The sequence below is a fragment of the Centruroides sculpturatus genome, unplaced genomic scaffold (genome assembly GCF_000671375.1).
Source record: "Centruroides sculpturatus isolate CEXI.00-Female unplaced genomic scaffold, Cexi_2.0 scaffold202, whole genome shotgun sequence".
NCBI classification, from domain to species: domain Eukaryota; kingdom Metazoa; phylum Arthropoda; class Arachnida; order Scorpiones; family Buthidae; genus Centruroides; species Centruroides sculpturatus.
Window position 1 is genome coordinate 668,255 of NW_019384441.1, and position 17,815 is coordinate 686,069.

A 17,815-nucleotide genomic window follows, 5' to 3' on the forward strand; every position below is an offset into this window, starting at 1 on the left:
AATATTTTCAGTTATTAAAATATATTAAAATAAACATAATTTAACAAATTAAAACTAAAATCAATATTTAGAAATATTAACAATAAAACAATTTTCAAGAAATTTTTTAAATAGAAAGATGATATCATTATAAATATTATCTAAAAGAACACCATAACAGCACAGGTTACAAAAAAATTAAAAAAACAAAACAAAAAAATTAAAAAAATAAAACTTTGATTCATGTAATTTATGAAAAATATTTTTCTTAAATTGATACTTAATGCTAATAAGTAATTTTAGGTAATAATGTATAATAAAAATCATTTATAAATTATAAAATTTGATAAATACTTGTGCACTTATTCACTTNAAAAAAAAAAAAAAAAAAACTATCTTAGAAAAATTTATACACCAACAATTTTTATTTACTGAGATTATTTTTGGATTTATTATTTACTATTTTAAGGGCAAATAATAAATTCAAAAATAATGTTAGTAAACAAAAATTTGTTTTAAATTTCTTTTCAAATGGTAATAATTTTCAAATCAAATCCAGGAGAGAATTTATTGTAATGACGATTAAAAAATGAGTTATGTATGATTTGTGGTAATAATTAGAGTGAATTACAGTAGATCTGCAAAAGAGATTAAATGACATTATGTAATGATAATCTTTGTTTCTGATCATTAACTAAATTCATTTAGAAGTGTAATAAAATTATTTGAAAATCACATAATGTTTGTTTCAGAATAATTTGACTGGAGACAAATGCTTTTGCATTGTGACTGATGTAAGATGATGAAACAGCTTTTAAAATATGAAATTTAATTTAAAAATTTAAATTATCCAAGATCAAAAATACTATTTTAAAACTTCAGTTTTAAAATAGTATTTTGGATCTTGGATAATTTATTTTTTATTTATTAATTATTAATAGTATTTTGGATCTTGGATAATCTATTTTAAAACTGAAGTTTTACAAAAATACTATTTTAAAACTTCAGTTTTAAAATAGTATTATTTTCAATCTGATTATTTGTTGAAATATTTTTTTGATAAAAATGAAGATAATTTTATCAATTTAAATTATATTCTTTTTTTTCATTAAACATTAAATTCACTATCGTTCTTGCATAATATATTATATATTATTTGTATTAGTAATTGATAATCTTATTTTATAGATTATTTTTTCAACGCGCAAACCAAGACGAATAAACCGAGTGATTTTAAGGTAATTTATACTATAGATAAGCCATCAATAAACGGACATATCTTTATAAATAGTAAATCTAACTCAGCGGTGACGTAATATGCATTGCATGCGTATTATCCTTTAAGCAGTCATGCGCAATCTACCTCTGGTGCCACGGACGGACATTGGCCCAGTTTTGTGTCAACAGGTCGTAGACCTCGAGAGTGTTTCGCCGTTCCACCGGATTGCGTGAACGTTAATTTCCGAATTTTTAATCTTTTTTTTTTTTCTTAAATATTTCTCTAGTACTCGAACGAGTTTTTTCCCCTTTAATAATCGCACCTCACTGTTTGTAACTTCACGTTTTTAAATCTTTACCAAACGACAGGAATAAGAAGTGTCTATCCTATTAACTGCACATTTCTGAAAACAGTGAACTATTTTAACCTTTTGCTTACAGAAGTCGAAGTCGATTTTAGGAAAACGAATGGAAATCTTATAAACAAACTTTAAATAATAGTTTTTAAAAAATGTCTTTGAAGTTTCTCTAATGTTTGGTGGATAGTTCGGAGCGGGTGAAATTCTTGTTCTCCAATTAAGTGACCATCATTGTTGATTAACAATGCTACTTGTGGTAGGAAAGGTCGATGACTCGCTCTACCCCAAACACAAGAGATTTCTCTAGAGGCAACAAAATTACTTCGATTGTCGATAGAGGGAGTCACTCATCTATCCCCTCTTCTCTTTTACTACCTCCATCATTTACACTTCTAGCAAGTTTCTTCAGATTAATTGAAACAATACTTTAATCAATTCAAATATATTTTTAAATATAGAATAATATATATATTGAATAGACAAACATGCATTTGAATTGATAACATGGGGAATGTTAGGAGTGATGTAGACATTTCCGATCGATATTACTAATTTTTTTTCTTTTTTTAGAAAGTTTTAAAATGTTATATTTAATCGGAAATCGATCGATCGCAATTAGAAATGATGAATCATATATTTTATTAATAAAATTAATTTTTTTTAAAGTGAAGAAACGTGTCTGAGATTACGTTACTGGGCAAATCAGAAACAGTTGCACAATTTAGAAAGAATTTTTTCAACCTTCAACGTAAGAACTGTAGACGAGTAAAAAAAAAAATATATATATATATATATATAGTGGTTTTAAAATGTAGGTCTTGCATATTTTTCCGAAAGGCATTAAAATAAGAAATAAACAATTTATAGCAATTTTTATTATCTTGACTGATAAACTTATCTTTATTCGTATCGCTTGGGTTTCTTTTATATAATTTTTACTTTAATAATATTTTGTTTGTTTGTTGCTATTTCGAGAAACGATTGCCATTTCAATCAACGATTAGCTTTGAAAAGATGGGAAAACAAATATATTAAGTGCAGATAATGTGTAAATAAAAATAAGGAAATAGTAATTTCGTCTTGTTTAAATAGCGGTGCTAAATGAAACGGAACGAGATTAATTGAAAATGGAGAGAAAATTTCGAGTGTGCTTTGACAAGCATGGCGAGTGTTTTACACATTTGGAATGAGTTGTTCTTTTAATCGCCGAAAGGTGACTGGTATACGTGAACATTTGTGTTTTAGATTGAATTTACTTCAGTTGTCAAGACTGTCTGACATCAGCAAAACTAAACTGTCAGGAAACATTCTATTAATATCTCTCAATTGATGGGCGTTTAGGATAAGAATGTCTAACTCATCTCTCCACTCCCGACATCTTTGCTTTTATCTCAATTATATAAATTAAATTTATCGAAATATAATCTGATTTTCCCTCTGTTTAAGGAAAGTGAAAGTCGCGTCTGCAGTCGACCATTTTCTTTCCGATTTCTGGCGCCTCTCAACAGGTGGTGACTCTATGAATCACGGTTACCAATTAAGAAACCACGCTGTTACTTCGTTATAAGAAAAAAAACTACAATACTATCGAGAAGACAAAATAACAAGATTTCTTTAAAAATGAGCACTCATTGTTCTAATGGAAATAACGATCGTATAGCAGGAATACGGTGAAACTTAATAAAGTTTTAGTTCGTACGTTACGTTTATTTTCATATTATGAGCACAGGCTATTATAATATTTATTAAAACCAAACTGAACGAAATATTATACAAAAAATTAAATTAAGGTAAAGTAAACTGTAATAAGCACTAAGGGATAATCAAAAGCCACTGTATGGCTTATGATGTAGGTACACGGTGACATTTTCACCACACTAATAAATACGAACACCGATGCGATAGTTAATTAGAATGCTATTTTTGAGAAATGTATCAAAGTTCAAGTATTCTTTAATGCAGTTTTTTCCAGCTGTTATGAATTCTAGTCACCATTTTTCTCTTTGAATCACGTTATTCTAATCGAGCAAATTATAATTCCGCTTCTATTGTTTTTAGTCTGTCGATAACGTCTGTCAAAAAAGTAGTAGTTTACCTTTGTCGGCGTTCTTGTTTCCTCGCGTTAAAACTTATCGCTTAGAAACGAAATACCTGTAGTAATTTGTTTTTCTACCTTCCCTCCAAAAGGTTAGTTCTCGAAGAACTAATATCCCACCCGTATTTAAGTATCAAACCCACTCAAATATCCTACGCAGGCAAGAGCTACTTATTTAGGAATTGGTAGGAAATCAGCCATTAAGTTAAACACCTAGCTTAACAATTCCAAGTATTTTTACCGTTAAGATTGAATTAAAATGTTCAATGCATTGTTTATTTAAGTGTGAATTTATGCCCTTAACTTGTTCTGCTATTTATAGATGTTGAAACCATTTTTAAAATTTGATCTTAGCATCCACCGAAGACGAATCCCGACCGTAAAATACGATAACATCAAGAGTTGGTTTTTCCACTTCCTGTTGAGTTCTTTTTGAAATGACTTCTACGAAAACGTATACTTTTCTTCGGTTACATAATATACAGAAGAAGTATATTGGCACTAAGATAAAACTGGATTCGTTAAAAACAATAATAATTCTACCTGCTCTTTTATTATATTTATCGTCGACTGATTTTAGAATGCGTAAAGAAAACATGTTTATATAAATCGGTTATAAAATTAATTCATAAAGTTAACAATTTCATAAAAATCCGGTCCTTACGCGTTATTTTTTGTTTAAAAAAAGCTAAAATTCATTGACATTCCGACGGCGCACATTACGCTAAAATTATATAAAAGTATTTCCGTATATAATATAAATGATACTCCCGGAAATATATTAGCGTAAATGTCACTACATTCCAGATTTCTGAAAGTGGACAGATGAGAAGCGAAGCTTTTCGATCATCTAAAAATTGGTTTAATTTTTACCCCCCCCCCGTCTTGTTTCTAGTCACCGCGACGCATGACTGCTTTCAAAAATTCCAGCATTCTTATATTCATTCTCGGTCACCCGATAGGGCCCAAAAATTATTATTTTTCGTACTTTAGCCTGGGGCAAGCGGTAACTTCCAAAAAACTATGGAGTTATAAGTTTCTTCTCGTCCCGGATGCGCAATTGCTTGGGAAAATTTTTAATCGCAACTCGATTACGCGATCGATTTGCTTTAAAAATCGCGGCACGAAGTCGACTTTATTCTGATTTATGCAAAGTCGATGGTTGACGAGGATCGAAGGATCGGAAACAAAGATCGACACCCTCTGACCCGCGAGCTAGCGCTACTTTCCCAACGTCAGAGCAATCGCAGCAACGCCCGCGGCGATTTTTCTCCGGTCATTGAACTCAGGTGAGAAGCGAGTCCTGCGGGCTTTAAACGGTAGAGCCGAACTTAAAACGGCCTCTCTCTCGTTAATCTCTAGCGCAGGGGGACGGAGTAGAATAATTGTTCGTAGGGACGCCTGCAGAAAGGTGGAAAACGCCATGGCTACATACACATACACACACCCGGAAGTAGTCGTGCCGGGAGGCCTTCTACTCGTCCTCCGCTCCTTCCCCTCTTTGAAATTCGGTGAAAAAGGAACCTCCGGGGAGGAGGCGAAGTGGCAAATGGGGGGTCGCGACCTAAACTTCTCACTTTACTTATCTCGGAAACGAGTGCCGGTAGAGAAGTTGGGGGCGCGGTTAAAAACGGATAAACCGGGTTGGCGTCAGAAACGCAAAAATGGTGTTTCGACTGTTGTCCCGAGCGGCAACGAAACCTAAGCTGGCGGTCGTGCGAGTTCAATGACCTCCGAGTGAACGGCTCGTCCTCCAGCCTAGACGAAGGCTTTGGACTGCGATCCGTTCGGAAAACTCGGTAATTTCGTCATCATAAAATATCACGTGATTTATTTACACTCCACCTCTGTACAAAACTAAACTGCAATTCGTCTCCTTTTAAGGTGTTTATCGGACCGTCCGACTTTGGGCCAAATCGTCCAATTTTGGCGTCCGTAAAGAGAAAATTGGGTTCCAGCCCTACGTTGGGAGAAATGGTCGTTAATGCATGCCACCCGTCCTGCTAAAAGACGAGCTGGAACGTATACAGGTGCAGGTCAACGATGCGTGTGCCAGAATTTCGAATGGGGCCAAAAAATAGCTTATTTCTAAATGTCAACTTAACCAACGTAACGAGTAGGTAAAATGACAACAATATGGAAACAATTCGGCATTACACAACAAACTTTTCATTCATGTACTGTACTACGGGGCAAGGTCATTGACATCTGAAACACAACTTACCCAGCACGCAGATGATCTTCGGTCTAAATCGAAATCGAACACTGGTCCACCCTCGACTGCGATTATATCTTTGCAGACGATTATCCCAAACGATTTTTCGGGTTCGAACACTTATCCAACACGCGGTTTGTATACCAATACGTCCCTATTGCCACATGGATTGGAAATTTTCGCAGCAACTTGTCGGGAGGAGGAGCCTGCTGACGTCACTACACGTCATCGACACGTCACGGTTCCGATCCCGGATGTCATTCACCCTGTTTATTCGGTTGACAATTTTTTTATTTTATTTTATGAGAAATTTCTATTAATTTTTACTAAAGTAAACGTTCCGTCAGATTTTTGTCCAACTTTCTCGATATTTCAATTTTTTCCCGTATATAAATATACATAATATATTCATTCCTTATTTTTATTCACAGTTTAGACTTTTGTTTACATTAACCGTTCCGGGTTACGCCGCGCGGCCCGAACTTTATGGAATTCATCAGCTTATAGTTAAAAACCTCTTTTTTTTTATCTTGTCAAACATATATTATCTAACTGTATTTGATAAAATTTCAGCGTTAGTCTTGTTTGCACTGACGTCATTTGTAAACAAACAGAGATATAAACTGGGCTATTTTTTGGCGTTTTTAAAATTTCAAAGAAAAATATTTCAGTTTGCAGATAATGATGCGTAAAATGCAAACAAAGTAACGTGATTTATATAATAAAAAACAAAATAAAATACTTTAAAAAACACGATCGTGACATCGGTTTATTTTATTTCTTTTTTAAAAACCAATCCGGTCTTTAAAACTAGATAATAGAAATAATATTTAAAAAGACCATATCGATTTACTGAAGATTAATAAAATGAAACTTCTATTTACACTTATCAGATAGGATATCTTGTTTGTAAGACGGTTTAAAGCTTAAAATTTAGACTTTTATCTGAACTGTGTACGTCCAACTTTTGTTTATGATTCGACCGAGTTAATATTCTGTTCTGCACAGAACTCTCTTTTTTTTTAAAAAAAGTAAATAAATAAAGAAAGAAAAAATAAATGTTAACGAATTTTTTAAAAGTGACCTTTCGCGATTTATCAATAGATAAAGGTGTTTATAATTATTTCGTTTTCTGCATAGCTATGCCATATTTTGAATTTTTCGGTTTGACGTAATTAATAGATAGCGCCATCTACAAAACGAATTGGTTAATTGTTTAGTTACGAAGATAGTTTAAATGGTCAAAATTATTTAAATTATTTACTTTTTTAATTAAGGTTTATGGCAATTTTTATGCTTTAACAATTTTTTTTTTTTAGTTTATTCTGTATACCATCAGATGGCGCAATTTTCTAAAAAAAGAAGTTAGATAATAAGGGAGTGTGACGTTTTACTGTTGTGTTAATATTAGATCACGGGGAAGACTAATTCCCAATAAACGAAGCTACTAGAAACTTAAAAACAAATAAAATCGAATCTTTATCTTTGTTTTGAGAATAGAACTTTTTTTTAAATAGGAATAAAGAATCTGTAAGAAAGAATTCGTTATAAACTAGAAATAAAAAGGACTCTTAGAATCTAACGCCATCCTCAATTGAATGTAATGTTTTTGTTGAAAATATTTTTCGAGAAATGAATGCGAAGTGAATTTATAAGATAATGGATCAACCGAACCATCGCTCATGCATATCTTTTCTCTAGATGAAGGCCATGAAAGTAAAATTCAAGTTCCGGATTAAGTTTTTTCTAATTTAACATTACGAAAAACGTTTGTGTATAGAGCTGTGATCGATACGAGTATAGGGTTGTCTGGAAAACTGAAACCAGTCGATAGATTTATTCTATTTTCACACCTTTTTTTCCTCTATTTATATTAAAGACAACTTTGTTTTAAGTTTCTTTTTTTATTTTTTGATTCTTTTCACATAAATAGGACAATCGATTGGAATGCAGCTAAAGTAAATCGGCTCATCTTCTACAGAAATAACCCATTAAGAGTTTTAATTAGAAGCAGTAATGCCATCTAATGAAGTTTTCTCTAAATAAAGATATGCAGAAGAGAATTAAGCGTATTTATAATAATATATATATATATATATATATATATAATTGTATTGATAGATTATAGATTATGTATGGTAAAAAGTTAAAACTGGGATTTTTGTAAAACTGGAAATTGGAGGCCAGGCCAGTTGGCACACCAGGAAAACAGAAGACCATGACTTACTATTAGGAAATAGTTATAACAAATTGCATCATTATAATGTTTATTTTCATTGTAAAATCTTTAAACTTCGGGTTTTGATTTAGGAAAACATTGCAAAAGAAACCCTCCCACAAATAAGTCTAACGTTCTAATTAAAGTTTTCTATTTTAAATAAAACTAACCTTTTACGGTTCGTAACACCTTTCTTATATAGGCATTTAGATTAAATACAAAGGCCACATTTAAAATTTAATGAAATTGCAGAGAAAATTATTTATTTCGTTAATAAAATTGATAAAATTACATTATAGATTATAGCGATTTCGAATTTGAGCGATGCGAGATAAGATACAGACTATTAGATTCGAGAAAAAAATAAAAATAAATAAAAACAGCTGGAAGTTTTTATGGAAGGACGAACGCTAAAAGGAAAAATTCCGTTCCGGGACTCACTCGTATGATAATATCGATTTTTTAAAAAGTAACACTAAAAACTAGTTACACCCATATAAGTAAAGGCGCTTTAGTAGAAGCTATGAAAAAAAAGAAGGGAAAAAAACTCCAATTAAAGGTCGTAGAGAGATTAAGAGAACTGCGAAAATATCAAACGATGTAGTTAATTAAATCCTTTAAGTTTAATAACTTATTAGTAACTTAATATTATATCGAGTAATATTCGGCATTGAAGACGCGTAACCTCGGTTTACGTGTACTGGTTTTGTTTATACCTTGACATGTCAGTATTAGGTCATATAGCATGACGGAAGTAATATTTAGTCAATCATTCACAAATAACTACTAAACAATATTTTAAATTAATAATTAAATATTTACGACATTGTTATAGATACTGTACTAGATTAATTACCGTAGAGTTTCGTACTACAATAAAACATTTTTAATTTCACGGCTTTAACAACCGTTAAAAGCAATATCTGGTTTAAAAATTTGCTATTGTTGTAAAGTTTTGTTATGTCTGATTAAATATAGTTTTCAGCATATTTTTACTTTGGGCTCTTTCTTATAAATCCTTTTAAACGTTAACTCTAGTTTTCCACTCCATTTGCATTTTTAAAACGTATTTTTTTTTACGTAACTATTTTAACGAAAATTTTACGACGTTGCCATTTTTAACTGACATTTATGTGGATAATCTTAAAAATAATAAATATCCGTGGATTAACCAATCGATTAACGATGCGTAAAATTATAAAGATCGTTTTACACGTGAACTGTATTTATAGATATACGAACAAATTTATTTTAGGAAAAACTAATGAGCATTAAATTGTTCCTAAGATGGGAAGTTCAACCGGGGAATAAACAGCCAATGAATTTAACAAGTGTACGTGATGTCACCGAAGGATTATCTTGAAGAAATCAATTATCACCAAAACAGAAAACATAAAACCACTGGATTGAAACATTTTCAATTATCCGTTTCGTAATATAAATATGAGAAAAATGACTCATACTAATAATATTTTGTGCTGATAAGGTAATTAAAAATTAGTAAAACGTTGTTAAATACAACTCCAGAGTTTAATTTAATTACAATTATAACCAAATGTGATAAATCGATTTAAAATAAGCACAAGGTAGCTCCCCTTAACCCATTTTATATTGTATTTTGTTCTGATTTAGTAATTGAAGTAAAGTCCCTTTTCGACCCAATAACTTAATTTTATAGATAACTATTAAAGCGGTTTTTAACATGATTTAAGCTCGATACTTCTTCCATGTCAAAATGTTTTTTTGTTTTTTTTCACTATTAATTAGCCTATCCCAATCTTTTCTCTTCGATAATACACATTTTTTATTCGCATTAATGCATCGTGAATATCCATTTTAATTCTCGTGAATAGCTTGAATACGCTATAAATCTGTTATTGAATACGCGTGATATGGACTATTAAATCAAAAGCGTTAAAAAACCAAGGAAAAAAATCGTATAAAACTAAATCTGACGGCGTAACTATTTATTCACAAAAAATTATTTTGATAGTTTTTTAAGTAATGTAAGCGTTTCTACGCATGGTTGCTTATTATAAAGAAGGGGGAAGATTTAATACGGATCTTCTTACGTGGAAATAATTGTTTAAACATAAAAAGTAATATCATCTTTTTTTCTAAATCCACTTTTGGAGCTATGATGTGTTATGCGACATTTTTGATATATTATAAAAGAACAATATGCGACGTGCACGCTCGGTTAGCTTACACCGAGGTTACGCTCTACAAAACTTTCACCTCTCGACGCCAATACCGTTTCTACCGTTGTTTTATTGAACGCGTCACGATATCCAATCAGATGCTTCGACACTCGGTGTATTTGCCAACTTTACCATTGACCAACTTTCGTTTTCAGTCATCGCATCTGTGGGCGGGACCCGACCACTCTAATAAAAGTATTAATAATCGCCGGAGAATTTTATTAACAGCTTAAACATTAAGGAAAGAGTATCTGAGGATAAACTAGCAAAAATGGTAAGTCCATTGCTTGTTTCTTTCTAATAATCTTTCTTATATTTTTAAAACATTTGCATTATTATTTTATTGATTAGAATGCGTATGACTGTGTGCTTTATTATATTGCATTAAGGAAGTTTTAATATTTAAAAGATTTTAAGTTTTTTAAATCGAATTTGGTGTACACTTCATAGTTTTTTGATGGATCATAGATAAGTTACATTAAATACAGGTGTATAGAATGGATGCGAATGTTTTGTTTCTAGTGGTTCGGAAGAGTTGAATGCGGTAGAGTAATTCGATTCCGTAAATATTTTCTATTTTTCTATCCATAACAGTCACACGTCCTCGACTCCGTTTCAAAATGAGATCAACGATTTTCTTCCAAAGTCACAACAAAAGATTGTTGCCCGTGTCAAGGTCGTTTCTTTTTCTATTTCCTAGACTATCGATGAATCTTCTATTTTATTATTATTATTATTATTATTATTATTATAACAACAAGCTTTTTTAATTATTTTTGTATTTTCTAAACTGTACTATTTTAAATAACTTTCTTGGCGTTGATAATGATGATCGTAATGATAATAATAATAATAGCAAAGATACTTCGATGCTTACAAATATTAATGTAAGAATATTTGCGATAATCGGGTGCTTAACCGAATTGTTCATCCGCTTATTTATAATCTACTCACCATGTTTTGATTTGAAGTTTCCGACATCCCAGGCTTATGAGTTATGAATGCTCGAGTGTATATTTTACTGTGGTGTGGCGTTCCGTTATGTCAAGGTCGGAATTTTTTTTATTGTGGTTTTTTTTTCTTGAATTAACTTTTACGCAATAGATTAGGTTAGTTGTTTAAGGTTGTGTATTTTTCGAATGATTAATTGTCCTGTCAAAGCGCAGTATTTATGTCAAATACTTAATAGCTTATTTAAGATAATCGTTATGTTATTTACTACCTTTTGTATTTTTGCTGCATTTGTTACAGCTTTATATCATTTATTGCAGGAAATAACTTATTTATCGTCTTACTAACGATAATTAATTATCTGTATTAGAAACATTTACTAGTTTTGTTTTCTATTGAAATAATAATGATGGATTTTTTACTGAGGAAACACTCCGTGTTTAAAAATCGCTTTTAAAAATATCCAAATCGATGTTTATTATTTTGCTGTAAGATACGATGATTTCACTTTAATCCATTAATAATAAAAAATAACTTTGGTTAAATGCTTTACAAATTTGTCTGTATTTATGTAAAAAGTTGCTCTGTAACAAGTAAGTAATCTGAAAATTGTCTAGAATACTTAAAATTGTTAACTGCTTCATTGTAATCATTTCGATTAGGTTTAAAATGCCATTGGCATGAGCTAAATGTGTCTGTAAATTGTTGTAAAGAATACATAAAAACGAAACTATTATCTAAATAATTCATGTGAAAATTTACTCTTCCATTTGAAATTAAGCGTTTGTTATAAATGCTTATTTATCTTTTATTTTTAGTTTTCGATTGTAATTTTCGTGTTGGCGATGCCTTGGGTGAGATCGGCTGACATGTTCTCTGAAGAGAGTCATCATATAAGTATAATCAATCCTGGCAGCTACGAATCTCGAGTGGTTCCAGATCATCGACAGCATTCTGCTTCTGCTCACGGCATTCATGATGTCAAGCATATAGAAGCGCTCTTCAGCCATTTTCCCCAATTCCCGGCATCTCCTAAAATGAGCGAGTCACTCGATACCGGTTACATTGAACAATCTCCCAACCCTTTTTCGCCGGAGGAATTTAGCGGTAGATTAGTCGACAGAAGAGTATCTCGTCCGGGACAGAAGAAAAAGAAAACACACAGGACAACGGTCGGACAAATAATTACTAAATTAAATCAACTTCAAGGCAGAACCAGAGCTGAAGAATATCCAAAAATTTTCAAATTTTCTAAAACTAGAATCAATCTAGAAGACTTTGACAGAAGGAAGAAATTAGAAGATACTTCTTATTTGAATAAAGGAGATGAACTGGATCCGAAAAATATTCCTCGCGATAAATTTTTGGTTATTCATGGCGGTATTTACGATAGAAATCAACCATTAATAGATGCCAAGTCTTCTTCTCCAGTTTCTCTTTCAGGATTTTCGAAAGTTAGTGAATTGAGTGATCAAGTGAGTGGCAGTGATGATTATTCTTTTTAGAACAAAGACTATTTCCAGCATTAAATTTTTGCAGAATCTGCAACAAAGACTCGGATCGGCCATAGTGGTGGAGAGATCTTTTTGAAGTTGTTACGTTGTTGTAATATTTATGTTGATTATTTATTATTGTTTTTGTTAAATGTTGCAAGTGTTTTTATTAAATTATAGAAAAGTTAACCTTATTTGGTTTTTTTAATTGATTTGAGTTATTCTAATTTCATAATTTAAAAATGTAATTAATCACAAATAATCATTTCAATGAAATTAGAGAATGTCCAATAAGATTTTTAGCACACTTTACATATAGACATTTAGAAAATTAATTCAATTATTACAGATATGGCGAAATGAAATGTATTTTTAAAAATTCTGAAACTTTAATATCTAACATTTCATTAATAATTTATTGCTTAAGTTTTGATTATTTAATATTTATGAACTTAGTATGGATTTCAGTAGAATTTTTTAAATTAAATTAAATTTTTTAAAATAAATTAAAAATTTATTTTAAAAATTAACTTCTAAATATTACTTCATTAAAAATTACGTTTGATCTTCAGAAATTTCTGTATTTTTTCTTCTAAAGATTTGTCTAGAAGCTTTAATAATATTACGCTTAATATATACAGTATAAATAAAATACCATATTTTTAATAATCGTAATATACTGTACTACTGTGTACTACTGTTATCTACAGTTGTAATCCGTGCTCTTTGACAATCATAACGTATTAAAAAAGAAAACTAGAAGAAGAAATATCAATATATCGAAAAATACATTAGAAACTTAATATTACATTATTTCCATTTTATTCTCGAACATTTCTATTAAGATAATCTTATATAAACTATTAATCTTGGATAAAATTATTAAACCACACCTTTGTTATTACAATCACGTCATTTTGTTTGTTATTTCATCTGTTAAACAAAATGATTGGTGCAAATCATTTGATAATGGAATATCAAAAAAATAAACTTGTTACATGTTATTAATTTTTAAAAACTCTTTATTATTGTTTATTAGAAAGCATAACATTAGTAAAAAAAAAAACCTTAATAAAAGATGGCATGATAAGATTGACAGCTTTTAAACTTGAGTAATTCTGTGTAAAAAATTCTTTAATATAGCCTCCATATTATAGAATAGGAAGAAGAATCCTTTAATTCAGTGATGAACAATTTGTTTCTGGATGAGGGTCGCAACTGAACTTCATAGGCTTTAGGCCTATAGTTTATTCTCTTTTTTTTCTGGTCAAATTTAGTTTGAATGTTTTTCGTCACGAATATCAGCTTAATTAGGATTACATAATGGCATGAGGTAGAAAATAGGAAAATAAAATTAAGTTGCCAAAGCCCTGGGGCCGCATGTTAAGATCTCATGGGCCGCGGTTTGTTCATCACTACTTAGAAGATAACACAAAATGCTCAACTGGTTAGTGGATACTCAGTTTCGCTTAATATATCTCATTGATAATTGGTCAATGTTGATGGCTTTGCTGTGGTCTATGGGCCGTTTAAATATTCTCGTGTCTTTCTATTGGTCTTTTGTTAATGTGCTTAGGAATTCTGTGAAGTCCTACGGACTTTTCACTCCATAGAATTTTTCAAATTCATAAACTCCCTGTAAATAATAAAGAATATTTTTATTAAATGTTTTCTCGATGTTTCTAATTCCATCATCGGAATATATTTAAATTAGAAGTTTTATTATTAGAATTTTCCGTTTTATAATTCGATCAGGATTTAAATTAATAATTAAAGATGAATAGTTTTTATTAATTTTGGCTACAAGTTAGAATATAAATATTGAGAGGAATAACTGTTACAGATTTAAAAAAATCATTAAACAATTACTGTATAAACAAGGTCGTAGAGACGAGGGAGCTGAAGACTTTTCTCTGGGCCTTAAGAACTTGGGGACTCATAGTGTTTCTTACTCAAACATACAGTTATTTTTACTAACAGAAAATAAAATTTTTAAGATTTCTTTTTATTAATAACGAAACATTCTACTTATTTCAATTGTTCAAAATAACAATGGCTAAAAGGATCCGATAAAAGTCAAAAAGAGCCTAATCTATCCCAGGTTATTAATATATGCTCTCGACGGCCTTGATTATAAAAGTATAGGAATCGTACCGTACATCAGCGTGCGATAATACAAAATGTACAGCAATGTCCGCAACACTCAGACCGCACGTAGGCTAACTTATCGAATTTCTACTGTAATGAATTTCGGAAATTGATTCTTCGAAATCTGGAGAATACCATGTAATATTGTAGGCGAACAACGAAATAAACAAATTATCTATATTTTAAATTTCATATTTTTTCACTTCTTTTCTGAAGAGAAATTCACGCAACGTTTCTGAGTAGAACTTATAATAATACATGAAACTTCGTGAGTAACTACATCGAGATTTAGATGGGGACTATTTCAAAATTTCCATCATTTCACGAGTATTATAAAATAAAATAAATATTAAATAAATTTCACTAATGAATGAAATCAAAAATGAAAAGATAATAAAATGTAACATTTCCTTTACACATTATTTGTGTGTTAAAATCAAAAAGCAATAAGGATATTAAAATCTTTTCAATTATTTTTTATATGAAATTAATTAGTTATTCGATATTTCTTCTCATTTCCTTAAATTTTACTTTCTGTTTTTTTAAAATGAGTTGTTCCTGTTCTATTTAAGTTTTTAAAGTTGTTTTTCATTTTCTAAACTGTGGATTTTCTATTATTAATTAGTATTTATCTGTTTTTAACTGTTCGTTGTTTTCTCAATTTATATATATTTGCGACATTCTAATTTGGCGTTTGAAATCTATGATTTTTCAATGACTATTAATTTTAAATGCAAATAAGATGTAGTAAAAGAAGTTTTGTTAGAGGCAAACTGAGAGTTTTAGTTTCAACTAAATCTTTGTATATATAATAGAATCGATTCTTAAAAAGTCTATTACTTATAATGAGCCATTCTTCAAAGACTTTAGTATAGTTTTGTTTATATCATCCTCGTTCCATTCAGGTGACTTTTGCCTTTCAACAAGCAAACTTGAGTTTTGTAAATGTTTTTTAATTTAACTATTTTAATTTCTAATTCATGATTAAATTTCTTTATGTGTTCAATTATGCATCATTATAAACTGGTAATTCAAGTTTTTTAATTCAGATTTTTTTAACTGGTTTTTCTTTAATTATAAAGTTTTTATTAGTTTAAATATATTTTCCGTTATTTGAATGTATTACATTTAAGATGTATTATAAAACTTGTCATTTTGATTTTTTAAAGGATAGAAAAAGAAAAGCTTTCGAATTTTACGTGCAACTTATTTGTTAAATCTACCCGATACATTACGAGTCAATTGTCTATTGTGTCCTGTCAATTATCCGTGTATTTGTACAGTATTTTCAGACGCATTATTACTTATACGATAATATGGACAATTTCAGAATTAATGCTACTTACATTTATATACTCAATATTTTCATTAAGAAGATTAACTGAAGATGTAGAATCTGATTTTATTATTTTCATGGAATATAATCCGAATAGAGTCATTTTGATTTCTGTCTCGTTAAAACGTACATTTTGAAACGTCGGGAGAATATATAGGCTGTACACAGCATACTGGTTTTGTATCGATATCAATATTTTTATTTAATGAAAACGTTTTGATTTTTCTTACTCTTAATTTCTTAATTTTCTTAAACTCTCCTAGGGATTTGTTTGTTCGGATTCGATCCCGGGTTCTCAGAGCGATCTTAGTTTCTTATTATAAAAGTTCGCTGCACAATTGGCGTTATCAATTTAATTTTCTCTTTCAAAAATCGGCAATAAAATGCTTTAAGAGACTAAATATAAATTATATTAAAATTAATCTTTAAGCTGCAAAACGTTCAAACATTCAAAATTTAGCACAGAGTAAACAAAATATATATAATTGCTGTATCATTCTAACAAATTTCATGTATTCTTTTTCAATTTGTTTTTTACTCTGCCTTATGGAGAGTAAAAAACAAATTGAACAAATCCACTAAGAGAGCTTTTTAATCATATCCATCATGGGTCGACCAGACCTACAATGGGAGCCGATCGCTCCCATTGTAGGTCTGGTCGACCTACAATTGATCGGATGGTGAAGTGGTGAAGTACAGAGCCCGGACACATCCAGAACAGACCGACCATGAAAAATTCCTGAGGTTTTTCGATTCGATCCCAGGTTCCCCAGAGCGATAGTCTGCTCTTTAACCCGGCCGTTGGTGACCTTTAGCTAGTAAAACTTTTCGATGAAACGAGTCATCTCGAAGAAATCGGCCAATCGTTGAAGATATATATGTTATGGACAAAGTGATTAATCGGGCATTATGAATAATGACCAAATAGGGCGGGCAGTGTGATAAATATTGATTCATTTATCAAATTGACGGTCATTATGAATACTGCTATCACCTAGTCGGGCAAAGTGATAATAATAAGTTGAGGAGTGATCATCTGACATACGCTAGCCAATCGGCACGCTGAGTTGCGTGTGCGTATCGTACAGCGTTTAGTACAGAATTTTAAATTTGATTAAAAAACTCCACTTATTTCATTTAGAAATATTTATTTTTTGTAAATTATATCAAAGTACTATTAACTATATTAATTAAACTAATATTAACGAAAAGTATTATTAACAATTTTTGGTATAAATTATATAAAAAATTAAAGGTTTTTTAGTTTATTTATTTGAGCAATTAAGATTTTCATGACATTTGGAATTACATAATTTTTTTTTCTTTAGTAGCATTTGCATCTATTAGATTTTCAACCAATTTTTCAGCAGCATTAACTATAGTTGTTGCCTTCAGAAATTGATGACATTCTTGCACATTCTCTAAGTGAAATTTCTGCACCCAGTATATCTCCAACAGAAATAAAGTTTTCTTTACAAACAGTAAATTGGTTTCTGGAATATAATAGATTTAATATGCCATGTTTGGTACCCAGTTTGTAAAGGTTTTTATCTTTAACCGCAACAACGACACCTAAAATATTTTTTCCATCACTGCGGGCTC

At 30.4% G+C, this 17,815-nt stretch overlaps 1 protein-coding gene across 2 annotated transcripts in view; it reads left to right on the forward strand.

Annotated features, from left to right (window-relative positions):
* The first annotated feature begins 10,033 nt into the window (after positions 1-10,033).
* LOC111620172 (ras-related protein Rab-33B-like) overlaps positions 10,034-17,815 on the forward strand; it is a 37,306-nt gene continuing 29,524 nt past the window's right edge. Inside the window, exons 1-2 of one of the 2 annotated variants that reach the window (XM_023362053.1) lie at positions 10,034-10,559; positions 12,055-12,884. In XM_023362053.1, the coding sequence (XP_023217821.1) occupies positions 10,557-10,559; positions 12,055-12,741 (690 nt within the window). In that variant the 5' untranslated portion in view covers positions 10,034-10,556 and the 3' untranslated portion in view covers positions 12,742-12,884. Of the gene's footprint in view, positions 10,560-12,054; positions 12,885-17,815 lie in introns of those variants that run through there. The other variant, XM_023362054.1, reaches the window with a different exon arrangement.